The 27,128-nt window shown below is 39.0% G+C and overlaps 2 protein-coding genes across 2 annotated transcripts; both read right to left on the bottom strand.

The window, feature by feature from the left end:
* Nucleotides 1–2,615: 2,615 nt before the first annotated feature.
* Nucleotides 2,616–18,015, bottom strand: LOC144635788 (apoptosis-resistant E3 ubiquitin protein ligase 1-like). The gene is made up of 19 exons (XM_078494886.1): nucleotides 17,690–18,015; nucleotides 16,284–16,679; nucleotides 13,105–13,313; nucleotides 12,403–12,640; nucleotides 11,492–11,655; nucleotides 10,433–10,601; nucleotides 9,532–9,779; nucleotides 9,201–9,278; nucleotides 8,577–8,718; nucleotides 8,061–8,179; nucleotides 7,744–7,822; nucleotides 7,452–7,564; nucleotides 7,057–7,236; nucleotides 6,410–6,535; nucleotides 6,076–6,205; nucleotides 5,490–5,548; nucleotides 4,263–4,349; nucleotides 3,286–3,461; nucleotides 2,616–2,826 (listed from the first exon to the last, which is right to left on the bottom strand). The coding sequence occupies exons 1-19, from the start codon at nucleotides 17,841–17,843 to the stop codon at nucleotides 2,724–2,726; spliced, it is 2,970 nt and encodes a 989-aa protein (XP_078351012.1). The 5' UTR covers nucleotides 17,844–18,015; the 3' UTR covers nucleotides 2,616–2,723.
* A 2,747-nt stretch (nucleotides 18,016–20,762) lies between these two features.
* On the bottom strand, nucleotides 20,763–21,680 carry LOC144635842 (ribitol 5-phosphate transferase FKRP-like). Its single transcript, XM_078494961.1, has one exon. It carries the CDS (start codon nucleotides 21,603–21,605, stop codon nucleotides 20,763–20,765), a length of 843 nt encoding a protein of 280 aa, XP_078351087.1. The 5' UTR covers nucleotides 21,606–21,680.
* Nucleotides 21,681–27,128: the final 5,448 nt, after the last annotated feature.

Below are 27,128 nucleotides of genomic sequence, written 5' to 3'. Positions count from 1 at the left end.
ATTATCCAATAGTTTCGCGTTGCACCAAATTTGTATTCTAAAAGCGTTGTGAACTTGAAGGGATTTACATATTGTTTTTGCCATGGCCGAAGGAAGGTTTCGCTCCCCGAAAACAATCGAGGAAGAAGAACTTTGCGTAGAGAGAGCAGTACCGAGTCTACCAGATATAAAAATAAGTGGGCAATAGGGATTTTTGAGGATTGGCAACGAGTGCGAAGTGTCAATGTTCCAATACTCGAGGTTGGTGGAGTTTTTAAAGAGTATGAATTGCACAAAGTTCAGCCGCTTACTCGTAGTGCGACAATTAGTGTCGATTCCAGCAGTGAGTCCGTGTCACGGAAGGTAGAAAAAGTTTCTCAGAATGTGGATATGGATACTATGCCAGTCTGTTTTGGCGACTTTAAGAAATGTACTGTAAACTTTAATTTCAAATGACTTAGGCTTGTCAGTTTGTAATTTGAAGTACTATTTCAAAAACGAGTGCGAGTGTTTCATCACGATTTCCAAACACGAGAAAACAGATGAAAGCACGAGGCCGCTTCGGCCGAGTGCTTTCATCTGTTTTCGAGTGTTTGGAAATCGTGATGAAACACGATGCACGAGTTTTTGAAAGACTTCTCTAAAGAAACAATACAAAATTATGCAGTGTCGTATTTTTTCCCATTTTTCTTTAAAATGCCTTGTATGTGTGATTTGTTGTATTCAGTCGGCATTCATTGTATTTGTGAGCTTTTGTTTTTAATTATCCAATAGTTCGCGTGCCAAATATCTAAAACGTGAACTTGAAGGGAACATATTGTTTTTGCCATGGCCGAGGAAGGTTCGCTCCCCAAACTCGAGGAGAAGAACTTTGCGTAGGAGAGCAGTACCGAGTCTACCAATAAAAAAAAGTGGGCAATAGGATTTTTGAGGATTGGCAACGAGTGCGAAGTGTCATGTTCCAATACTCGAGGTTGGTGGAGTTTTTAAAGAGTATGAATTGCACAAAGTTCAGCCGCTTACTCTGCGACAATTAGTGTCGATTCCAGCAGTGAGTCCGTGTCACGGAAGGTAGAAAAAGTTTCTCAGATGTGGATATGGATACTTGCCACTGTTTTGGCGACTAAGAAATGTACTGTAAACTTTAATTTCAATACTTAGGCTTGTCATTTGTAATTTGAAATGTTTTTCCTGGTCATTGTTTATTAAAATTAATATTAAAGTGTGTTTGAGTAAATATGAATATGAATAAGAAAATTTTTTCACTATGATGAAAACGTGATGAAACACTAGTGATGAAAACGTGATGAAACACTAGTGATTTTCAACTTGTTTCATTAGTTTCCAACTCATCCACCTGACCCGAATGGGGCGCTCTGGTTGGCTTATAACGTCATGAATATTAATGAGTTTGAGAAATGTTTTTCCTGGTCATTGTTTATTAAAAATTAATGATTCATGTAAAGCTGTGTTTGAGTAATATATGAATATGCAGATTAAGAAAATTTTTTCACTAGTGATGAAAACGTGATGAAACACTAGTGATGAAAACGTGATGAAAATAGTGATTTCAACTGGTGTTTCTTGAGTTTCCAACTCATCCACCTGACCCGAATGGGGCGCTCTGGTTGGCTTATAACGTCATGAATTATTAATGAGTTTGAGAAATACATTTCTAGATCATCGAGGAGCAAGTCAAGTTTTCACTACCAGTCAATCGGAACCAAAACCATTCTACAGAAGTTGCATGTTTGTAATTGAATTCCGCCTTTATTATTGCGACAATTAAGGTGGATTTCCAGTGACGCGTAATTTTTAACGTGCGTGAAAAAATTTAGAGACAATGTAAGAACGGCTTGCGTACGCGCGTATAAACGACTTGGGTAGACGCGTACGCAAGTCGTTCATACATTGTCTCTAAAAAAAAAATTACGCGTCAGTGGAAATCCAGCATTAGTCTTTGCAATGGGTCAGACATGCGTTTTTCATAATCTCCCGAAACCTTTAAGTTTTTTTTTACGACAAAACTGCAGACAACACACACACGGTCTATAATCCTTTAATAACAAATTGTGATAAATGCATTTATAACAAACTATTTTAGCGGGTGGTAACACATAAATAGTCCTATTCTCTGATTTATCTATATATCGCACACAATATAATATATTTTTTTTATTAAAAAGTCGCTATATTTCCTTATGGTCTCGCTAATCTCTTCAAAATGTTATATGTGGAAAGCTTAAAGGATTTTTGTAACTAATGTTATATTCTTGTATGCGCGTCTAAGTCTTCGCAGAAGACAATGAACACTACAACCTCGTTCCCAGAGCTTTTCCCTTGGTAATTTCGAGCCCTGGGAACGAGGTTTATGAACACTAGTTTAATCGTTTTGCGTCCAACTGGGGCAAGCGCAGCTCATTTTCGAGTTGAAAATATGATTTCTCCTTTGTAATCACCAAGCATTTCCTTGATGTAAGTTGTGAGAATTTGGTGATCAACATAATATCCTCCAATTGATGATTGTCTTAATTCTCCTCATCAGTATGGTTAACAGTGTACGGGTACTGTATGGAGAGATTCGGTGTTGATCACTTCTTGGATGATCAAGGTTCAGTTCTGGCCAAACCAACTGTAGCAGCGCGAAGCATTGCTTCATTGTAGTTGTCCACTGTCCAAAGAAAGCATTTTTCTGTCGACCAGCCACGTACACACTTGATATCATTTTGATGTATATCCAACCTTCAGGCAAAACCAAATCCTTCGCTGCCCTCATTTATAGCGAGCAGAAGTTTCTTTTGCATTTCCTTGAACGATGAGTAGGAAGGTAAGCACAGCTGGTTGAAACTGCAAACAACAAGGAGAATACATTCCTTTGAAAATCTTTTAGATGGGCCTTGGCAATAGCTTTTTAACAAAAAATAGATATAGCAGTCGTCTGCAATGGCTGAAACTAGAGCACGAAGTTTTAAGAAGGCAGCCACCTCTAAACTGTCTTAAATGCTTGATATAAGAATTGTTGTCTCGACTCTGAAATCGTAAGAAGTAGATGGGCAATGGAAAGTCGACCTTTGACTGTTAGCGAGTCGCCGCCGTCATCATTTTGACGAGGCCAGGAATCGAAAGGGCTCCAATCGATCGTTTCTTTGGGAAACCCCCCCCAAAAAAAAAAAGGGGGTCGAGAAGAGTAAGCGTCAAGCACATGCGTCATGAAAGTTCTTACGTTCGGCAAGTTCAATGTAAGGGGCTGTATAAGTTCGTGACTTCACTTATGCAAAAGGTAAGAGCGGACGTGATCGTACTTACCACGTATGCGCTGTAGGTAGCGCATCTTTAGTCGGGGCTGTGGAGATTTGTACTTGGGGAGTAAGCTCGGCAAATCCCCCGGGGGGGAGTTGAGAGGAGCCTGTTATGAACTGTATCAGCCGCGCCAGCTCTTCTTGGGTCAAACTTGTCACAATCGTCCAAAACCAGTCAAGGGTCTAAAATGGAAAAAGAAAAGTCAGTTTTGTATTTACATAGCCTCAGTTATCAGACGCGTCGTTTCGCGAGCTCAGTTCTTCTCCCACTCGAGAGAGGGGCGCTTACCATTAGACAGAACTGGCCGGCCAGACCGGTATATTCAAGAACAGAATTCCATTGTTATTTTTCCTTTGGTGATTTAAATTTTGGGGTTTTTTAAAAAAAAAAGGTCCCTCCCCCCCCCAAAGAGGGCGCTCACCATTTGCCAGAACGGCCGGCCGGTATATTCGAGAAAAGAATTCCTTTTTCAGTAAGATTTGTCCTGACAAATCAGTCAATGCATAAATATTATCACACTGTTGTGGTGGATTTGTGTGAAAATCTCGTGGAAAAGGTCCTTTTCACATTCCAAACCACCGGATCGGCCGGCCAGTTCTGACTAATGGTAAGCGCCCTTTAAGATTCGACCCAAAAAATTCCAAACTGATGACGTACCTCAGTCTACAGAGATTCGTGTAGTGTCTCTGATTGGTTGTAATTTGCGCGCGAAAATTCAAAACCGCGCATTGCTGTGTGCTGAGGAAAAGAACAAGTTTCTACGGGTTGGCGGTTTGAGAACATGAAGACAGTTGCTGACCTCGAAACATTGTGATAGATGGGAAGCGTTTACACGGAGTAAGCTGGAATATCAAACGATGTTGCTTGCCTTGCATGCAACGTGCAAACTGAAAGTGTTCTTACTACTCATCGATCGCGCTGTTGGCCTTGTTTGGAAAACAAATGAGATTGAATTCTGATAACAATTAGTTGGGTTTGTCTACCTTTCTAAATTGTGTTCCACCGTGTATTACAGTGTGATGCTGTCTGAAATCTGACACACTAATATTTCCTGTTCCACACATCAAAAGCTGCAAAAGAAAGAAAACAACATCATCAATAGATCAGATAATTTTACTCGCTCCCAGTCACCTTTCTTTGATAGCCTACGAACGTAGATTGATTTCTAGCTTGCAACAACAGACAGAAATCGGTCTGCGTACATACATACATACATACTTTATTTGAAAAACAAAGGTCTATAAAGATGGCAGCCTAGGGCTGATGTGGACCTTTAAAACTTATTTACAGATAAAAAATAGAAGATATACATAACATGATTATTTAAAAATTACCTAGAATACCTAGAATACAAATACACATGCATAATAGGTTCGTAGGTTGCTTTCTCGATTGACCACTAAAATCATGGAAAAAAGAAGTAAGGCCGTGTAAGGCCCCATACGGTCTTGGGAAAGTTAGATATCACATCAGAACGCGTTGTTCTCTTATTTTCTACCGCCCCCTTCGCATGACCGTTTCTTGTTGTCCGTAGTCGTTCTACACTCGAAACTTCCAACAGCGGACACCCTCGAGGCCTGAAAAACCGTCCACTAAGGAGAGGTGACCGATTATGGGAGATAAAAATGTAGTGTTTGTGTGTGGTTGGGACCATGACTAAATGTCCGCAAGCGAGATGTGTCAGTTAACACACGTTCATGTGAATACCTTAAGGTTACTATTTTTAGCGGCTACTAATTTTAGCGATTTTTTCAGAGCAAGATTTGGCGACTACTTAATTTAGCGATTTTTCAAAAAATTCAAAACGTTAGTGATATCGTGTAAACCAGTTTTTAATGAACATATAACTAAGATGGAAATAAATGTTCAGTAACAGAACAAACTCACTTGAAATTGTGCAAACATTTGCATTGCCAGAAAGAACAAAGTTACCGGCATCTATTTTTAAAAGAATTTTTCAAGTCGACTATGCTTAATTTTGTTTCCCTTTGACCGTGACAAATTTAGCGCTAAAATCGCTAAAATTAGTAGCCGCTAACAATAGTAACCTTAAGTTATTGCGTTTCGTTGTTTGTATTCCCCTGACTATAAACCGATACTTAAACCAAATGTGTGTACTGAATTTACAGAATAAGAGTATCTAAATGAAACACAATCCATGTGTTAATACCCCCAACAAGAAGATGAAACACAAAAGTCCAGAAGCTTACCTCCAACTCGTACTCATCGAACACACTCAGAAGACTGTCTGGAACCATTTCATTCAAACCTGCCCAAACACAACGTTTTGTTGATCAATTCATCTTTAAGTATAAATGAATGTCAACCACTTTTTTTTCGTCAAGCAAGCAAGACAGCCTTCGATCCACCGTACTCCGAAATGCTTTGCAAAAACAGAACACTAGATCTTGCTAAGCTATATATTATAACGCCCATTTGAATGAGTTCCTAGTGAAACACATCAATACTGAAATAGTCGCAGAGACTGCAGTGAATGGGTTACCTGCAGAACGGAGCTTAAACCCGGCCTTCAGCTAAAACCACTCTTCTTTCACAGAGAAATAACGCCCTTACCGTAGGTAAATCGCAAAATCGTTCTTATATCAATAAATGCATACAAATAGCCGTAAATGGGTGCAAATGTGGCAAGTAAGCAAGCAAGATGGCAAACAAACAAATACCACTAGTCAAGCGGAAAGCGGCTTATTCATAAAACTGAAAACTTAGGTATAACAACACAACGAATTGTGTTATCCACTGGCCAACAAGGTGCAAGACACACTATTTCAGGCAAACCTTTTGCAAAAGCTTCAATCTCTTGCTTGACGGAGGATGACAGGCGATACTGTGCCAACAAATCCAGATATTCCTTCTTGTTAGACTCTGTCACCGGAATCTGAGAACCACCAGGCTTTAATTCTACCAGCTAAAGAATTAAACAGATATTTGCCTTGCTTTAAGAAACGAGTCAACTTGTCTATCAAACAATTCTTTCACAAGCGTTCTCTTCATTACCGGACATAAAGTATAAGGTAAGTCAAAGATAAAGAAAAAAAACTGCATGACAAAAAAACCACCAACACACAAAAAAATATATTTTTTCTTTAGCTAAAAAGGCACTTTATCCTACCTTCTCTAAGCGCCCCTGTTGATCGTATTCTTCCTCAGCGAACACTAGTGCCAGGTCCTCTGGGTCGGTCTCCTCGATGTACTTGATTTTGCTCCGATAAAAGTCCTTGTCGTCACTCTCAAAATACTAACGTAGTGTAAAGTTAGAAAAAAAATTGTGAGAAAACAGTTTAAAAAATAAGGCCCCACAAACAAGGAAACATCACTGCAGAAACATTAGTTCCCAAAATTGTATTCTTGGCGCGCAAACGACGTAACATTCGTTACAGAGTGTTTTTAGGGGATATTAGAAACATTTGCAGGGCTCGAGACTAAGGGTAGCCAACTAGCCACAGGCTAGTAGAAATGCAGTTTTTGCTAGGAGGTTCTGGGCTTTCACTAGCCAGAATGGCCGTCAAGGATAAAATTATCAAAGACTGTGGACAAGCTGAAAGTGCCAAAAAGTAACTTAAAATTAACCCTAAAGATAATGATAACAGAGCCAGTGAAGACGGCAAAGTGCCTCTGCCCAAACCTAAGTTAGCTTGACAATCCTGGCAAGTAGAAAATTGGTTTTGGCTAGTGAAATCAAAGCAGTCACTAGCCAATAGGCTAGCTAGTAAAAAAGTTAGTCTCGAGCCCTGATTTGAGATCAGTTAAAGATCTTACCCTGTAGCTAACACGAAGACCAAGTAGCTGAGCCAAAAATGACCTGCTAAACCGTGCTTTTACGTTTATTCTCCGAGTTGAGCCCATAGCTGACTCGTATAAACATTTTCCTACGATGCGTCCAGCAAACTCGTAAAACTTCAGCTTCATTCCGGCAGGTCTTTTCGGATTCGGGTGAACCTAATGAGAGAAAACAACACATAGTTAACAAAAAAGTTTCCTTGCTGGTCTCTATACATAAATAAATAGTATTACTTGAAAATGGACTTTCGTGATTCGAATCCTGCCAGGTCAAGCGCTCAAGTCTGTATGTTTCTTTCGTTGAAAGTCGTACGTCTAATGTTGGTTTTCTATACCTTGACTGACTTGAAAAAACCAAACACATGTCCACTCACCAGAGCTTGAGGGTCTTCTGCATTAAAGCGAGTGAAGAAGCCACTTTCATGAGAAAACAGCGCTTTACATAACAATTCAAACCACTCGCGTCGCAAACCGCCCCAGTCAATACCTGATAAAGAAAAGGGACAAAGAAAAATCGTGAAGTCCGTTCCAATTCTAGACATCGGAGGAGCTATAAAAGTTAACTTATGGATAATTGAATCTGTTAGCTGGAAAATCAAAGCAATATAAAGAAGTTCAATTTCTAATTTTTGGCTTTAAAGTATTTTTAACTGTAGCACTACCAACCTAATTCATCCTTGAACGTGATTTTAAAAGAGCGCAGCCAGTCACTGGAATACAAACTCTTGATGGTGGCTTGGTACGACTGAAAATAAACACAAAACTAGTTACGTACTGCAGATCGGTTTCTGCGTGTTCGTATTGTTAGCAGGTAAGGAATGCGTAATGAGGGAACCAGAAAACCAGGCCAGCAGGGATAACTAGTGGATGAGGGGCAGGGGGGCGGAAAACCCAACGGGACGCGTGGAAGAGAGGGCGGGAAGAGGGATTCCAAAGGTTACGGGAAGCGGGAAAAAAGGGAAATCTTTGAATGCTTAACTTACACTCTCTAGCAGCTTGTGACGGTCTATCTTCAAGTTCACTTCGCCAGTTTTTCGGCCATGGTGCGCCACAAGTTCACGATAAAAGAAATCTCGTTTATCGTTAAAACTTTCGGATCCACCTGTGAAATGAAAAAAAAAAAAACAATGCAATGTTATTCGTGTCAGTTTTGTCATTTTGTACAACGTTGCTGAATACCAAACAAACTGCAAGAGAAATGTTACATAAACAATAACCTCCTGGCTCCACTTGGTGCAAAAACATGCATGTCCGCGGACTCTCTACCGAGAAGCGAACAGTATAACAGCCTGTTCCAGGCGTTTTGACAATTGGGGAGCAGCGCAGAAAAAAAACTGGATAAGCGTGAAGAATGGCGAGTGGAAATAATGGGAACGGACTAAGGCGCCTTCTCGTCCACACCCCTCTCCCCCCTTTTTTTTCTCTCGCCGTTTTTCGCGCTGCTCCCCAACTAACCGAACGCCTGGAACAGGCTACGAACAGTAATAAACAACTCTTACCTATTTTAGTGAGCAAGAGTCTTGAGAAGGTCGACACCAGCACGTTCCTTTCTTTACACATGACAGTGATTGGAGACTGGGAACCATCATCCACTGTAAAGGTCGGGTGTTCCACACAGCGATCAGGGGGGTGCAGAATGATCTGAGGGAGGAGTGGTTAGAGACAACATTGGCTTTACATTTAAAAAGAGGTTATCAATAGATATTTTGCATTAAACGATTTAGTAGCCAGCATAAACAAACGTCACTCTTCGCGCTTCAATTCTTCCGAGAGACTGGTCTGAGATTCGAGACTAAAAATTCCATACTGATGACGTAGCTACGTCATCTCTTCATAGATCTGTGTAGTGCCTCTGATTGGTTGCTACTTGCGCGCAAAAATTCAAAACCGAGAAACAACCAATCAGAGACACTGCACGGATCTCTGTAGAGCTACGTCATCAATATGGAATTTTTTTGATCAAATCTCAGACCTCTGTCCTCTGTCCATTCTTCAAACTCTATATGTCACTCAACTCCAAGACTGAAATGGGGTTGGTGGCGTTTTAATAAAAAATAGTTTTCCTTTCCGCAAAAATTAAGACTCAACACATCGGCACTTAGTAAGCACCAAGTGAAACATACCTTCGTTGTAGGTCTGACACGAAATCCATACAATCTATGGGGAATAATCTTCATATAGAATTCTTTGATTGATAATTGCTAGTAGAGAAAAGAAAATAAGTAGTAAATTAATGTTACTGCAGTGAAACCCCAATATAATAGAGCTTACATTGTTTAACAATGGAAATTACATTCCCTGTTAGAAAGTGCATGGTGAAAGCTTAGTATCTCTAACTTAATATAAACACAGAATTAGGGTGGGCCGGTCTGGGCTCCACTGTAAAAGACAACAGCTAAGCTTATTATGAGTCTTGTTTATGAAGGGAGTGCTGATTGAGCCATAAGTTCAAACCTTTTTTGTAATGTAGCAGTAGACTTTACGAGACTTTTTCAAGCCACTGCTGTTCAAAGCTGCAGATGCAATAGGAGCATAGTCAAAATTGCTTGATGATCTTCTCATCCCAGAAGGCAGAGAGGGTGTGGCAGGGGTACTGGTGCCTGTGTTTGGTGATGACTCATCATTTGTCAAGAGGTATGCTTCATACCAAACATTCCAACATTGCTTCTTGATATTCTTGTTAACTTGTTCAGCATCTTTGGCTAATAGCAGTAAGGAGGAGATAAGGTAAGGTACAAGAAATTATGGTCACTATGACACAAGGAGGGGGGAGGTGGGTGCTTAACATGCGTCAATAAGAAATATGATTGCTACTGTGTTGAACAATATCTCTGTTTGTGACAGATTTTATTAATTAAGGTTAAATTGGGTGGCAAAATAAACTAATAAATCTTAAATAAAACCATCTAGCTTGTTTTGCTGCCTGTACCTGTAAATTTATATCTCAACTTTAATGAATCATTACTATGTCTTGAAGTTCACAATTTGATTGTGCACTATTTGCACCATCATTGGTGCAGTGTTTGTTGCCTACTACACAATTTTCCAATTAACTTTGCACTGCAGAAAAGTAATCTCAAATTTACTGTCATGTTTCAAGCTTGGATTGGAAGGGGTAAAAGTTTATTAACAAGCACAAACACATATTACAGCAAGGAGCCCAAAAGTGTGACCACTTTTAATTAATTCACATTTTTTGTGTAGTCATTATCCAAACAAAAGCCATGGATAACTTGCAGTTGACTTCTGTTTGATTAAATCTGCACAAAAGAATGTGAATAAATTACCATCTTTATTATTTACTAAATTCAAAGTGGTCACACTTTTGGGCTCCTTGTTGTAAATAAACACTTACAATTGAGGGAGATAACAGTTAGCTGTCCTTGACTCAGTGGCACTCCATTGTACTTAACCACTGCATTAAAACAACCTTCATTATCCAGTTTAATGTGAAGAACATTGTTTTTGTCAAATCCATCAGGAAGAATCACCAGCTCAGGATCTGTCTTTTCACTGCTTCCAATCTGCAAAAAAATAATATGAAACCAAAAATTTGTTACTAGATACCCTGCAAGCAGGCTCACATGTGGGTTTATTTCATCCCTCACCTGCTTACTTCGTTCATGTAGTCATTTTCCTGGCTTTGCAGCTTATGGTATGTGTGGAAGGGGACAGGAGGGTGGGAAAATAAAGAAACCCAGTAAATGCTCAGAACTAACATTTAAACTGAGAGCTGCACAATAAGCTATAGTTTAGGGGTATACCTACTATATACGGAGAGAAACAATTTTTTAAATCTTTTTCTTTTTAAGGTTTCAACCAACTTCTTTCAAAACTGTAACTTCCTTCTTATTTGGCCAAGTGTTTTATTAAATTTTCTGTTCAAGAACTTTCAAATGGTGTATCATATATGGATATCTGGTTTATATTTTTTAATTTACGTAAAAAGAGCATTCGCTTTAGGGAGTAAAGGGTTAAAAGAATGTGTGGCAATGACAGTGAAAAAGAATTCAATATTTTCAAGAGTAATTGACAATCACATACATTGTATGGTCACAGATAAGAAAAAAATACTTACAGACTAGGATATGCAATTCTGCCTTGTGATAAGCAGATTGTGTCCTAAATTAAATTAAATCACACTGGCAGCCAACATTATGGGCATGCAATGCATGTAGAGGACTATGTAGCTGTTGCCTTTGCATGTATTGCGGATCTGTGACAGAAACTACATGCATTGGTTTTAAAGAACAATGTAAAAACATTCAATGAGGCATAGCTGAATTGACTCCCCATCAGATTACCCTAATTAATGCTTACAACTAATAACTTTTCGAGATCCTTTTTGAAAACCACTTATGTGTGAAAAAGTTTCCTCATTAAAGATTATTATTATTATTAATAATCCTGTTACCTCAGTTACTTCAACACCATATGAATGAACATCTTGGTCTGACAGTGGGCAAATATTTCCAAACTTATCCCGAGCCTCCACTGTGAGGGGTGTGTATATCCCTTGCTGAACTTCTAGTAATGATCCACCCTCTAAAATACTGCACTTTGATGGATCAACAGCATCTGTCAATAAAACAGTGACATGACTGTGATCACATGTCAACAATAATTTATTAAATTATGATTCATAACACAAAACAACCTAAAAATAGAAAGTTATTAAAATAATAATACTTTATAAGAAAACAATAATATCCAATAACAATATGCCTGTAAAAAATGGAAAAATGCCTGTTTGTTGGTGTCTGTATTTTGGCAGAAGTGATCTTGAGAGTCCAGTGGAAAGCTATTTGTTGCTCCATGGTGTTATTAGTATCTCGACATTTAAGTGACATTTTAAGACACTGATCAAGAATAGACAGATTAGACAAGTGATTTATGAGGTCCGCAATCTCATCTTAATGTGATATTAATAAAACATATTGAACAAGTGAATGGTGTTATGACTGAGTGAGCCCCTATTAAAGAGAACATTTCTTAAGTTACAGGATCTATTGTTGTTCTGATGTTCATGTCAAAACAGTAACCCATCCGTAAAAAGCACCCACCCACCCACCCACACACACACACACACACACACTCCCCTCCAATAACTGGCCTGCCTTGAGCTATATACCAAAAGATGTAATTTGGTGTTCTAGCACTAGATCAAGTCGTTACTGTAGCCTAATTGCCTAGATATGGCCATTTTAAGAACCCAAAGGTGTTGGCAGGATTGCGAGGCAGATGCTAACATTTAAACTGAGTGAGAAACTCACTACTGACACCCAACACTGGCTACAATAAATTAGTTTGCTAAAGATACTGCACCTGGTAAAAATGTCTTTGTAAAGGGACTTCCACTGATTTGAGTTCCTTGAGCAAGAACAGAAATTTTATAAGTTCCAGCTTCTCTTACAGTGAAGGAGACTTTCATGACATTTCCTTCTCCCCATTTTTCACCACCATATTCCCGCGAGGAAGTGATGAATGTGTTATCACGCATTATTTCAACAAGGACATAATCATCAGGTGTTATAAGATAAGGAGTGCAGTTCATCCTGTAAAACTAAAAACAAATCAACATGTTAAAATGCCACAATGACAGGCAAAATCACACAGCCATGTCAACTTCAGAAAGTATGCATAATTATTCCTAGTATTAATATAGTTTGTAAGGCGCATTATAGGGGGTGCAGTGACCTAATGGTTAGTGTACTCTCATACTGCCTCTCTCCACCTGAGTACCGGCAACATAATGCTGGGGGGGGGGGGTACTTGTGATGGACTAGCATCCCATTCAGGGGAGCGTAGCCACTTAATGCAACGGAAACCAGGATAAGCTATGGCAGTACGGGCTGCATGGCTCGAGGCTTCCCTTTATTTAAGGCGCATTTGATAGTATTTTGATGTTAATTTGTGCCATAGAAAAATTAAATATCATCACCGTTGTCGTCATCATTGTCGTCATTACCATCGTCGTTGTTGTCATCATCATCATTATTATTATTATAATTATTATTATTAAATTACCTTCAAAAAGAATGACATTGATTCACCCACAACATGAGGATCCTTCCATTCCCATGTGACTTTCGTGAATTTAGGTTCCAATGTTAAACCAAACATATATCGAAGGAAAGAAGACTGATGCTGTCTGCTTTTGGTTCTTATTCTAAAGATCCCAGCACAGAGACATACTAGGCTCACTACACAGCCAACAATGAGAACAACCATTCTACCTGTAATGGAAAATACAATACTAATATTAGATAAGAAAAGGGAATTTTATGAGATTTTTGGTTTTAGCTTTATGTGTGTATGTCAGATTGATTTTCAGGTTAAATGTGTCTTAAACCAAGGTTAATCTGTTTCAACCTGAAAATAACAATTTTACAATGACATAGAACAATTTGAATTCATAAAAGAGAAATCCCAATAAATAAATTCAAATTATTTTAAGTGATTAAAAAATGTTATCTTCAGGTTGAAACACTAGTAAGATCAACCTAGAATGGAAACCTACAACAGATGGAATCCCCATTTCTTGAAGCCTTGAATTTTGAACCTCCTGATAACTCAAACTAAGAGTTGTTCCCCTCTGATTTGCTCCACACAGTCAAACACTGAAATTTTACCCCTGATTTCTCCATGCAGTTTTTGTTTCCCTTGGAGATTCGAGAAATCAAGATCCCACTGAAAAACTTTACCATAAAGTTCCGAAAATATGCCCTGGGCTTTCCCTTTCATCACCTTGCTTTCAGGAGGGCATATTTTCAGGGAAGGCTTATATATGGGGGAGGGGGGTATTTTTAGATGGAAATTTGCATTATCAAAAATCTTTGGGTTTATATTTGGACAGTATAATGTGACAGGATACCGTATTTATTCGGCTATAAGCCGATCCCGGCTATAAGCCGAGACCCTAAACTTTTGGTTTTTAGAACCAGTTAGACTCTGACAAAAAATAACACCAAAACACTCGGCTATAAGCCGAGACCCAATTTTTCCTTCAAACTATAAAACAATCCACGCGCAGCAAATCAACATATTCGATAAATCACAACTATGTAATTGAAAAAACAACAAATCACTGATAAAAGATGAATTTACTAAATAGAACCGTACATACGCGTGACAAAAAATACACCTGAGTTCTGAAACAAGCACGCATTCTTCCGAAGAATTAAGCGGCTGTCGATCATCATCCCAAAAGCTACTCGTTTTAAAACAACTAAACCTTCAAACTGAAAGTTGTTGCCGAGGTAGAGACCGTTCAGAACAACTGCAAGATCGTCAGAGAATACGGATATGATTCAGTGAATATTCAGTTCGTCGCAGTTCGCCAAGTCTGTGAAGTGGCCAGCGAACAGATCAAGAAGATCAAGCGGGTGAACTTAAGATGTCATCGAAACGAAACTTGATGTGCTGTTATTTGTCGAGTATCCTGAATCCAATCAAACTCTCCTGATGTGGTTTCTTTTAGCAGAGAGGTCGTGGTTTTCGGTTTCGAACAAAAATATTACATCCAGCCAAATTCTGTCAGGATCGTGTTACAATGTGTACCAAGCGTGTGGAAATGACTGCTTCTGATTGGCCAGTTTCTTGTGTCGCCACAACAAACCAAAGCAAAGATCAATTTCTTCTTCTCTTGAAGAGTCACGCTAGCGGTGATTCTGCAATTTAACTAAACTTTAAAAGGCAAAGGAACAGCAAAAGTCTCTGGCAGAAACTGTAGAAGAGATATCGAGGAAATTGTTTAAGACATGCAGGATTTCGAATGCTCTCGACAGTTCAAAACACGATCACAGTTCACGTACGTTGACAAGATTAATATTCTAGAGTGGGCCGATGTTCAACGAGTTACAGCTTAAATAGCAAAGAAAAGACGAATGAAAACTTTATTCCTAACGTTGCTTCATTAAACCAAATGGCTTTTTTAGGACCTTCCACTTAAATTATAGGTAATGACCAAGAATACGCTTGTTAATTTTTGTTTGTTGATGATCGCTCGGCTTATAGATGAATATTTCATCTGTCTTCATTTAAATTCAACTCTTTTTTTGTACCATGGAATTTTTTTTCGGCGAAAATACTCGGCTATAAGCCGAACCCCCAGTTTCGTTGAGTTTTGACCAGTTCTCAGTAAGATTTGGTGAAAAAATCGCTCGGCTTATAGCTGAATAAATACAGTACTATGTTTTGGTGCATACAAGAATACCACATAGTAAAACTCTCTACTTAACATTAAACAAAAAAGTCCTACAGTTGCTCTGGGCATTTTCTACCAATGTAAAATACAGAAAAGGCCTACAATAATCAGAAAAATTACACCTTTCTTTAAGAGCTGTAACTACCGGTAAATATTAGCCCGGGCTAATAACAGGATGACTTATTTTCAGGGATTTTTGCATCTGAGATTTGGGGGGCTAACTTTTATTTTCAGGGAGAGGGGCTTATTTTCAGAAATACATGGTATTTGTACATGGATTGCATTCGCATGGTCATAATCAATGGATCACATCTCTATATTATCACATCTCTATATTATGGACAGTTCACTTGATCCCAGAGAAACCAGAATTCATATAATCACAGCCTCGTCTATAATATGGACACCAACCTCTGCCCCTTCGGTGTCCTTATTGGGGACTAGTCATTATTTAGAGGGTGGGGAGGACTGGTGCAAATAGGGGGAGGGTCAATGACTTTTATGCAGGAAAAAAGGGGAGCACACAAATTTATGCAGGCATATTAGGGAGGTTTAAGGGGGTGAATGGGCAAGAGGGGGGATGGCCAGCAAAAACTGTGCTTCACAAAAAGGGAGGGTCAGGAGAATAATAATAATAATAATAATAATAATAATAATAATAATAATAATAATAATGGCACATCGGGCAGTATATCCACAGAGTGGCTCTTCGCCTGCCCGATCCTAACTAAATTTACAGATGTAAAAGATTAAAAAATATCTAAAAATTTATATGTACATGAAAACGAGATAAAATTGTATTAAACTAATGCAAATGAAACTTCAGTGACTTAACTACGAATTTGAACTCTCTCCCTGTGCATCAGCCCTCTCCTGCCTCTAAATAATGACCGGTCCCTTAGACACATTTAAATGCACATGAAAGTTGTCTGGGTAAGAGACAGTTTACTTATTAAATTCTTTTATTGACTCTCAAATACTACTTGAAGAAATAACTCACCAATAAACTTAATACTCCACCAAGAAAAAGAAAACATTGCTTTGGCACTCTTAACAGGAAGGGAATCCTCAAATGATTGACCCTCAGGCCGTGTAGCAGCTTCTTGAAGCTTCTCCAAATCGCTATCTTCAATGATCTCCCTTAGAACATCAGAATGCAGATTTTCTATTAAACTCTCTAAACTGTGTATTCCTTGAGACAGCAGTTTTGTGTAATAAGTATCCAAATAAAGCTCCTGAAGCCAGAAAAGGAGTTGAAGTTCATGTTTCGCTTTCTGTGCCGCCAATTCTAGCCTTTCCTTCTCAGAACTAAATGTGAAAAATCCCCAAAATGAACCATGTCGGGTAAGGAACCTTTGAGCATCAAGAGTTGCAAACTTGGCTTTGGAGAGAATACCTGGAAAAGAAAAATAAATTTCAAATAATTTTTTTTGTGCTTTCATGTCAAGCAGGGAAAACTCATATTTCTAGAAAATGACCACCTTGATAAGAGCATGTGTGACACTTTAAATGCAGTTAATTCCAGCACTGCCCATCTCTACCCCCCCCCCATCCCTCCCCCCCCCACACACACACACACCTCACCCACCAGGCATGAGCAGTGGTCAATGGCTGTTCAAATGCTCCAAGGTAGAGTAAAAAAGAAGTCATATTGATTAGAGTATGACCACATCAGAACTAGAAGACTATAAATTTGTTGTCTTTGCACCACAACAAACCAGAGTTCTTTGAGTTTTGTCCTGATGGTGACAGTCAATGACTTAACAGTTATTTGTCCTGAGAGGAAATAATTTGGCCACTGCTGGAAATTAACTGATCAACACAATGTAAAGATCCATTGAATAAAGCTATTTATATCACTGACTGCATAACCATGTATTAACATGTTATCTGCCCTGACATTTTCGAATTCATTGTCTGAAGCTTAAAATATTAAAATTCTCCTTTACCTTATACCATAACTGATCTGGGAATTTGGTAGATGTTAATTCCCTTAAACTAACTGCACGTGGAAAAGGACATAAATTATTAAACAATGTTGTTGATTGACAGAAGTACTTTTATTATTTATGTTCCAGAAGATACCTGAAACCAAAAGTGTTTTAAAAATGTCAGCATTCAAACCTCGCATGAAATTAACGACGTACGTAGCTTTTGTTTAAATTAGTGCAAGTGGCTGTCTGTCTTGACTAATATTTTATAAAATAAAGGAGGTAAATAAATTATGTAATCACGATTTCGAAATAACAATAGGTTTACTGATATTTAAAGAAGGATATGGAGACACAAAGAAATTATTTGCACTACAACACAAAATTGTACAAATTACAATTGCAAGATAATACGTATAAGCTTGCAGAAATAATACGGTCGTGGTAATGTAAGAATCATCAAACAAAAACATACCAAATTTGTGCAACTTAGCCTCATAATCCAGAAGATCGTGTTCCTTCAACCAAGAATGTAATTCTGCCTTTTCTTCGCGAACAGTGAAGTAAAGATGGAGGCGATAGAACATAAACCCCAAACCAAGAACCACAACCGCAATCTTGTTCATCATCTTGGGTGTCTATTATGCATGTCCGAGCTCTAAACCAAGTTATACCTTTCACGTTATCTCGTCATTCGGATAAATCATCACTGTGCGGGCAAACTCGAGGATAGAAAGTCAGCCAGTTTCGAAATTACCCGGAAAATTGCCAGACGCTGTCAGAGATGCTGAGTTGCAAACTGTGATCCCGCGGGCGCAGGGTTTGGTCAGTTGAAGGCAATCGCGTGACTTGCGTGACAGTTGGCCATGGGTGTCACGCGATAAAGAGTATTTGTCCTTATTTAAGTTCTTGACATTATTTTATGGCGGGGTTCACGTGAAAGCCGTTTTTCACCGTTTAATGTGGGTTTAATGCGAATATCTAGTTAGGGTTTCAAGCAGTCCAAAAAAAGCTCAAAAACTCTCTGCTCATTTCACAAATCTATGTTTTGCGTAGTCTCCCTCGCAGCCGTTTTTTCGACTTTTTTTGCTTGTTTACAAGCGAAAGTAGGAGAATAGCAGTTATGTGGGGCAAAATTTGGAACCACATTCTTGTTAACTCTCAAGGGACATTTTTAATTTCTCAAGGGACTGTTTTAATTTCTCAAGGGATTTCTTTTCGCTGTGGGTGATGAAAGGGTCTCTTATTAGTATTGCGTCAACACTTGCGATCTCGTGTTAAAGACGTGACTTGTCACATATTCCGCTGTGGGTGATGAAAGGGTCTCTTATTAGTATTGCGTCAACACTTGCGATCTCGTGTTAAAAACGTGACTTGTCACATGTATAAACGTTATATAACAATTATTTTTATGCGTGAGTATCTCAAATGAGATATGACACAACTAATCGAGAATGTGAGTGGTTCAGCCCATGAAGGCAACGTTTAAGTCTTTCACAGTCTAAAGCGTTGTACTGGTACAAGCGTCTCACACACTAAAGCGGCGCTAATATTCAACCTAAAGGATTTGTTTTCGCGACAATCTATTGCGTTAGTCACGCTAAACACGAGTAAATAATCATTTATTCGCGTTCTCAATTCAAGGGATTTCTTTTCGGTGTGGGCCGGGGGTGTGGGTATATATGAAGAATGTATTCAGAAAATAATACATCGCCATTAGAAAAATAAACAGCAACTGTTTTACTGGAAATGTAGTCGTTAGAAATGGCATGTGTAGCCGTAAGGTAAAGAATAACGCGAGGAGAAGCGGCTTTTGGTAATATCCAAACCTTCTACTCATACTAACTTCATGCAAAAAAAGTCGATATCTCGAAGAGATCTTTGATTAGTGTCGTCACGCAAAATTCCTCCCCACAAACGGCTGCTCACATTCGAACAACATTCCTTTCCCTTTGTTTATAATGTGACCAATCAGAGCACAGGAGATTGAAATCAACATGTTTTTTTCCGCGAATTCGTGCCTTGCAGAGGTTTGGGAATGGCGGAAATTTTCCGCCAAAGAAAGTGCTGCAGAGTGACCGGTGTTTTGTCTGTTCCTGTGAATTTCCTAAAAAGGAAAAGATCTTTATTTTTGGTAAAACGTCTTTTGATCTCCCGGCAATAATTTCATCATGTCTGGATGTAAATGTTACCAGCTATTCAGCGACGAGCGAGTTGGCAGTGTGTAAAATTTTGCGTGACGACACTAAAAACGGCTGCGAGGGAGACTATGTTTTGCGGTGTTTTATGAATTTTTTGGTGAATTTTGGGGATTTTTTTAGGAGATAGTTTTCGCAAAGGAGTAGTAAAATTTGGAGAAATGAGAAATATTATAAAGATTAAGTGTGATTTTAAAATTATAATTTGAAGTTAAAAATTAGTAGATGGACACCAAAACAGTCCCCTGACAACCTGGAGTGCTATGCGCTCTTTAATTGCGTGGGGGTCAACTGTCTGGTGGTGTTTCAAACAAAAGCAACTTTTCTTCTTCTTTCCTTCTTTAGCCTCCTAAAATTTCACTCAAATACACATTTACCCCCGCCTTAATCATGAATCAGTTTAACTAAAACACTGTTTTATTACCCCTTTAAACTTCCTCTGCTAGTTATTTGCGAGTTTTCACTGACGAAAGCTGCAAATAGATCTAAAGCCAAGCTGCTAAGCCATTACGTGACTGTCTGTCTCTCAGTTTTTCACGGATTTTAAAAAATTTGAAAACAAGTACAGACTGGGCACGGCATAGGGCGTATAAAGGGAGTGACATTGAACTAAAAATCAGCTTTCAACTTCCACAAATAAACCAGCTTTATTTTGTTCAATTTTAATTTTATTCATACTTACTTAATTTATTTTTATTTTTTATTTCACATTTTTTATTAGAGATAACACGAGTTGCTACTCTTCCCTCGACTTCACGTTTTTATGCATGGGAAATAAAGATTATGATAACGGACAGAAGCTATCGTGCAATCAGAAAAGAAAACTAAGACCTGCAGATAATATAAAGGACTGTAAACGATGTTTATGATTGTTTTGCTTATTTGAATAAATATTTGCCGCTAAACTGCCGCTAGCTTGGCCTGAGCAAACAGACGTTTCTTTCCCCGATTCGACCCGAAAAATTCCACACTGATGACGTAGCTGTACAGAGATCCGTGTAGCTCAAAGAATTTTTTCTTAACCTCCTGTGATCCCCGATTTCCATTTTAGGACTAACGAAGAAAATTCCTGAGATATTTTCCAGCACTAAAAATTACCTTAGAGTTTATATTCTTCTTTCCAGTCTCTGATTGGTCGGCTCCCTGTTGTTGACCAGTTGAAAAGGATTGCTGTGAAGTGTGGAAATCGAAACAGATAACATGTGATAAGCACTACGTTTGAAAAGTCGTACTCATACTCAGTCTCGTATTCGTACTTCAGTTCAAACAAGCTGGATTCACTCAGGATTTAACTCTGGATTAAACTGAAAAACGAAATCGAAACAAAACCGTCAAATTTTCCTTTGTTTACTAATTATCCACCCAAATGCCATTCTTGCACTTTTTGTTCGGATCAAAGTTGTCAGTCTTGAAGTAAACTCGTAAAATTTCCCAAGGCCTGTTTGGACATAAAGCATTAAAACCCATGAAACTGCACGGTCTAAATGGACAGAAATCTGTCTTATTGTACTGTTTTAACCTATTTTCACTGGGGTCTTCAATCAAGTGACCTTTTTCGTAAAAATGGAAAAAGTCTACAAAGACACTTCCTCTAATGAGTCTCGCCATAGGCTCAAGAAAAGAGCATTGGTCTTCCATGTGTGATGTTACTTTTCCTTGGCAGTTATGGCGAGTTCGCTTTTCCTCTGGTATGTTCATCACAGCTCCAGGCTGTATCGCCAAACGAATCGTACCATCGGTCTTTGTAAATTTTCCTTCCTCCGACCATCTCTTCAAAATCGGAAAATATTTTACATGGATATTTATATCAATGTCGTGATCCCATGGAATAACATCTTTGTTTCGCATCGCTCCGAGAAGACTTCCAAACGCCAGAGTATAGTTAATGTTGTGCTCCTTGCAGGCAGTCGTCCACGCGCGGAAAAGTTCGTGTAAATCTTTGCGCCGTGGATTGTCAGGGCATCCAGTCTCGCCGTATACGTAAGGTGCCGGGGGAGTTGTAACCGTTTTATGCCACGGCTTCTCTGGCACAACACTTGTTTTCATTTCATTCCTCCCAACGTATTTCACCAGGTAGACATCATTGAACCGAGTCACATTTAGATTGAAAACAAGCCAGAGCCCTAGCAAGCTAGCCACCGCAAATGTTAAACACAGGAATAATCTCCAAGACTGGAAAATGTTGTACCTCATTGCGGTAACTGATAACCCTATACTTTATTATGCATGGTAGTTGTGAGTTTTGTTCTGTTCATGTCGGCTGCATGCTGTTCCGAATGTCAGGATAGTACGAAAATCTGTATGCATAATTGAGTTGGAGCTATACAGAAATCATCCGCTTTATTGCTACGAGCGCATAGCGTGAGAAATAGCTTGATTTTAACGACTAGATTTTCTTGTGTCGTCTACAAACGAAAAAAAAAATCAAAAATAAACGACTCAGCGTCAAAAGAAAGGTACAGAGAAAAATAATTCGAGTGTTAACTTGACAACAGCCTGTAGATAATGGCATCTTTAGTGAGAAGGTAACCAAGAGACTTGACAAAGAAGGCATGTATGTATAAATAGTATACCCTTCTCACTCATTAATTATGCCGCTCATTGTCCGGCGTGGATAAGGTATGGGGAAAGATTGTGGCCGAGGCAATGAGTGACAGGGTGAGAAAGCACTATAGTTGTCTATTACGTCGCCGAAGGGGAGGTGGGAGGGTCGAAAATTCGCCCGGACTTCCCGGCTTGCGTATCTCTTTCGAAATGCCCCGAAACTAAGCAAAGGGATCTTTAAATACGGCGATTGTGCACGTGGTGATTAAGCATTACCTAACACAACTATCTATAAACAAAAGGGGTTATGTAATCCACGCACTTCTGAATTCCGCGTCATAATTATGAATGAGAATAGTATACCATTCTCACTCATTAATTATGCCGCTCATTGTCCGGCGTGGATAAGGTATGGGGAAAGATTGTGGCCTTCGGCTGCTCACGCACCTTGCTGCTTCAGTACAAACTCAAAAGATCTTCACATTTATAGGAAAGAGTACCCCAAAAATACACCTTCTCCCCAAAACTCAAAAATCCCCTCAAACCCCAACCGGTATGCGAGAGGCCCGGCCAGGCTAGTGGGGTTACTTCCCTACACCATAGCATGTATTTCGATCGTGGCTTATAATGAGAGTAGGAGATTCAAGAAAAAACTCCTTCAAGAAATCGCCAATACCTAAGGCGGGCAGATTAAAACCATTGTTGTTACAGAAAGGAAAACGTAAGACAACAAACGAAAAATGAACAGAAGGGAAAAAACCCCACTAGCCAAGCCGGACCAGGAATCCGTCGTAAACGGATTATAGGGCGTAACTGAGATTACCCTTCTGATCGCGACAAGGCCAGTGGAGGGGGTGGACTGTTTAAAATTATTTTTTTTATTATTATAAAAAAAAAAGACATAATATTTGAATTTTAATTTTAAAACTTCTAGCTTGGGGAAAAATAAAGGATAAACATCACTTCCATATATCCCACGTTGTTCGTGTCTAAACGTGGATAAAACATTAAACTCCGTGGATGAAAACGGCCAACCGGCGAGCTTTGAAAATTTAAACACTGAACCTACAGAGATACACAGATCCATAAAACAAACATGCGTGATACCTGTCCAATAAAGTTCCGCACTGGGATGGGTTACGTAACAAACCTTACGTAACCAACTCGTAAACACTTTAAACCTAAGCTCATTAACACTCTTACTGACACCAGTAAGCTCTGAAACAAATGTCCATCAATCGGCAACTACTTGATTTTCTTGACATGCAAGCAAAACAATTCCAGCCAGATATACCGTAACGAAACACTTAGCACACTAACAGTTAAAATACAGGGTGCCCCCCCCCCCCGGAATGGTCGATACATGATTGTTGCCAAATACCCACAATACACAGTTCAAACTTTAAACAAAACCGACACAAGGCTCCTGCCAACTAAGCTCGACCCACGAGCCAACCTTTAGACTAAAACCGACACGGCGTGTAACAAATTGTGCTAAACGCAAGAGCAAACATTGAGCAACGTAAAGCCGACACACGGCATCTGACAATTTCTGCTCGACACACGAGCGAACGTTTTAGCTACAGCCGACAAACGCATCTGACAGTTTCTGCTCGACACACGACACACGGCATCTGCAAATTTCAGCTCGACACACGAGCGAACGTTTTAGCTGCAGCCGACATACGGCCTCTGCCAGTCTCTGCTCGACACACGAGCAAACGGTTAAGCTATTACCAGCCGACACCCGGCGTCTGCCAGTGCCTGCTCGAAACACGAGCGAACGTTTTAGCTACTACAGCCGACACACGGCGTCTACCAATCTCTGCTCGACACACGAGCGAACGTTTTATAGCTACTACAGCCGACCGGGCAGCCGACACACGGCGCCGGCGTCTACCAATCTCTGCTCGACACACGAGCGAACGTTTTAGCTACTACAGCCGACACACGGCGTTTGCCAATCTTTGCTCGACACACATACATACATACATACATACATACATACTTTATTGACGCTCCCTAAAAAGGGTTTTTCAGCTCAATATTATAAAATTACAAATACAGATAAAAAATTTAAAAATTTAGATTAATTAAGAATATAAGTATAGTTATAATTACAATAAATATGTCAAAAATATTCTAAATGTAAAAAATTAACCTAATAATACATTTGCGAAATGGCGCCTAAAATTCCTCGGGCATTTTAAAGACTTGATGTTACTATTTAAAGAGTTCCAGAGTTTAGCTCCTCTGTAGGTAAAAGAGCGTTGTCCTGTTGACAGTCGGCATAAGGGTATATCCAAGGCACTAGACGATCGAGTTTGTCTATTATGGACATGGGAACGTAGTTTAAACATTTCAACAAGATAGTCTGGAACAAGTTTGTTAATGCATTTGTGCATCATGGTTGCATCGTTTAGAATGAGTCTCTCTTTAATAGGAAGCCAGTTTAGTGATCGCAGTCCATCCGAAATATGATCATACTTTCTTAGTCCCAAAATGATTCGTCCAGCGAAATTTTGGACTTTTTGTAACTTGGCAAACTTGGCACACGAGCGAACGTAAGCTACTACAGCCGTAACACATATGGTAATAAATTGCTATAAACAGAACTACGTAGATATAAAACACACTACGGGATAAACAAACGGATAAGCAAGCGAAAAAGAAAACACATAAAAATGTTTTAAAATACCGAGTAAACTATTGCTGTACGCGTTGTCCCGCTACTCCGGCATGATGTGGAACTTGCGAAGCGGCAGAGAATGGACATGCAGTATAAATCTTCTAGTTAAACAGCAGAGACAGGGTAGGTACAGCCATGAACTTGAGAAAATAAACGACGAAACAACTAAAGCACGTGGTTGGGCTTCGGCGACGTAGCGCGAGAGTATAAGAAAATTCGCCCGGACTTCCCGGCTTGCGTATCTCTTTCGAAATGCCCCGAAACTAAGCAAAGGGATCTTTAAATACGGCGATTGTGCACGTGGTGATTAAGCATTACCTAACACAACTATCTATAAACAAAAGGGGTTATGTAATCCACGCACTTCTGAATTCCGCGTCATAATTATGAATGAGAATAGCTGTGCATACATCTTCTCCCTGACAAAAGATTATTAATCAGTATTCGATAAAAAACACGGAATTGTTTATCGAACTCTTTTAATTTACGATTGCATGGAAAATATTTGGTGGTAGGCGGACAATTGGATTAAAATATTTTTATTTTATTTTTAACTGCCAATATCTTGTGTGTTCCAAGAACATGAACAATTTATTCCGCTCACTCATTTTCCTACGTACACGGAATTGTCACAGACTAATTGATTTTTAATATTTATACATGACATGCTTTTCTGTCAAATGCTCCTAGTTACTTGTAAGGGCTTTTGTGGGGATTTAACTATGGCCAAGCGCAAGAAGCCCTGGTACTCACAGGATCTTTTAAGTGGATCTAAGTGGACCAAATTATCATAAAGAAACATTGATTTAATAATGATCTGACTCTCTTGCGTACGTTATTATGAAAGGGCAATAAACGAATTGTAGCCAATAGTGTTTCGACAACTCAGTTTGACTTACAAAAGATAAGCAAACAGAGAAAATTCTAAAAATTCTTTTCACGCCCTTAAAACCTAGAACTCATTTCTTATTCGAAGGCTTTGTTCTAAGAGCAGGTGCAAAACACCTATAAACTAGCTTTCTGATAACAGAAGATTGTTGTTTTAAAATCTACTTTTTCACCGAAAAATGTTCCGTAACAAGATAACTAATGCTTTATAACCAAGCCTGGTTCTAACAGGCTATAGAGATTCCAGTGACAACTGGCGTGCTAGTTATTATCAGATTTGTGTCAGTGAACAAACAAAATGCAAAAAATTGGCAAAATCATTATTGGAAATTAGCGCAGACTTAAATTAAGACTAAAAGAACGCTGAAATTGAGTGTTCAGAAACGATGATTAAAATGAACGCAAATAGGAGGCTTTTAATGCTTAAAATAAGAGTTAATGTATCGTAATGAAGTCAGCTGAAGTTAAACGCGAATAACACAAAAAGAAAACACTTTTAATCATGACAACAGAAACGACATGTAAACGAGCAGAGCAAAATAGAAAAGAAGATCGCTTGCTACGCAAAGCACACTGCGAACGGGGGGAAACTTGAAATCTTTTCAAGGTCGAGTTCAAGATAAAAATATTCCGAACAGAGGAAACTGTTAAATTTTTCGATTGCCCATAACGTAGATTTTCAAGAACCACGTTGAATAAAATTAACATACCCTCCTCCCCGCAATATTTTATTATTCAAAAAAAACCCTGCTCGACTTACTAAAAAGAGAAGAGGGACTGCTTGCATAATCTGTTATCAGGCGTTATTTTTCTCGCTGCAAAAGAGTCAACGGAAAAATAAACTGTTCATTTTTTTTTCTCCATCCCTCCGCCGCGAAAAAACGAACGCCTTAGCGCAGGTTACTGCTTGCACTGTTTCTATGGCGATGGAAAGAGATGTTTCCTCTCCCCTGTCTGCTTTCCGTTTATTGTTTTTTTAATATGCCCGCTGCCAATAGCTCCTTTTACCCACAATTTGAAATCTAGAATAACTTAAGGCAATACTTCAGGAAAATCGCGGCTCTCTCTTTCGCGAGGCTCCAAAGGATAATTGCTTTAGTGGAGATAGAATCGAAAACGGAGAAGGGCGCTTCATGATCTTGCAAGCTCGCTAGAATACAAAACAAGACCCATGGAGGAAAGAGAGAAAAGAGAGCAGATCGGGCTAGAGGTTTAGCTTCACACTCACTCTTTCCAGGCATTTTCTGTATTTCCTTGCTCTTTTTTTCCAGTTTTTTTTGGTTAATTTCATTGTCACAATTTGAGAGCCTCAGAAACCAGAATGAGACAATACCAAGCCTCTATGACAGCTTAAAGGCCGAGGGATTATTAGCATGTAAAAAAATGTAAATGTTGTTTATAGTGGTCATGCACTTAGCTTTGAGGTAGCTAGTTTGCAGGCATGCCACTGAAACTGAGGAAAGTATGCGTGCAGCCGCCTCCTATTCAGGACACAGCTTCACGTAGGCTGAGGGATTATGTATAATTGCACAACAAAGGTATTTATAAAATATATTATGAATTTATTTTCAAAGATTTTTACCCCAAAAGAACAC

The sequence above is a fragment of the Oculina patagonica genome, chromosome 13 (genome assembly GCF_052425735.1).
Source record: "Oculina patagonica isolate OP01 chromosome 13, crgOcupat, whole genome shotgun sequence".
Classification (NCBI taxonomy): domain Eukaryota; kingdom Metazoa; phylum Cnidaria; class Anthozoa; order Scleractinia; family Oculinidae; genus Oculina; species Oculina patagonica.
This window is presented reverse-complemented; position numbering and strand designations above follow the sequence as displayed.

What these genes read in the sequence shown, in the direction of transcription:
- LOC144635842 (XM_078494961.1), bottom strand. Translation starts at nt 21,605, where the DNA reads ATGAGGTACAACATTTTCCAGTCTTGGAGATTATTCCTGTGTTTAACA.
- LOC144635788 (XM_078494886.1), bottom strand. Translation starts at nt 17,843, where the DNA reads ATGATGAACAAGATTGCGGTTGTGGTTCTTGGTTTGGGGTTTATGTTC. An exon ending in GTCACAAGCTGCTAGAGAGT is followed by an intron (nt 7,823 to 8,060) that starts GTAAGTTAAGCA and finishes GTTTATTTTCAG; the next exon opens with TCGTACCAAGCCACCATCAA. An exon ending in TCGATGAGTACGAGTTGGAG is followed by an intron (nt 4,350 to 5,489) that starts GTAAGCTTCTGG and finishes TTTCTTTTGCAG; the next exon opens with CTTTTGATGTGTGGAACAGG.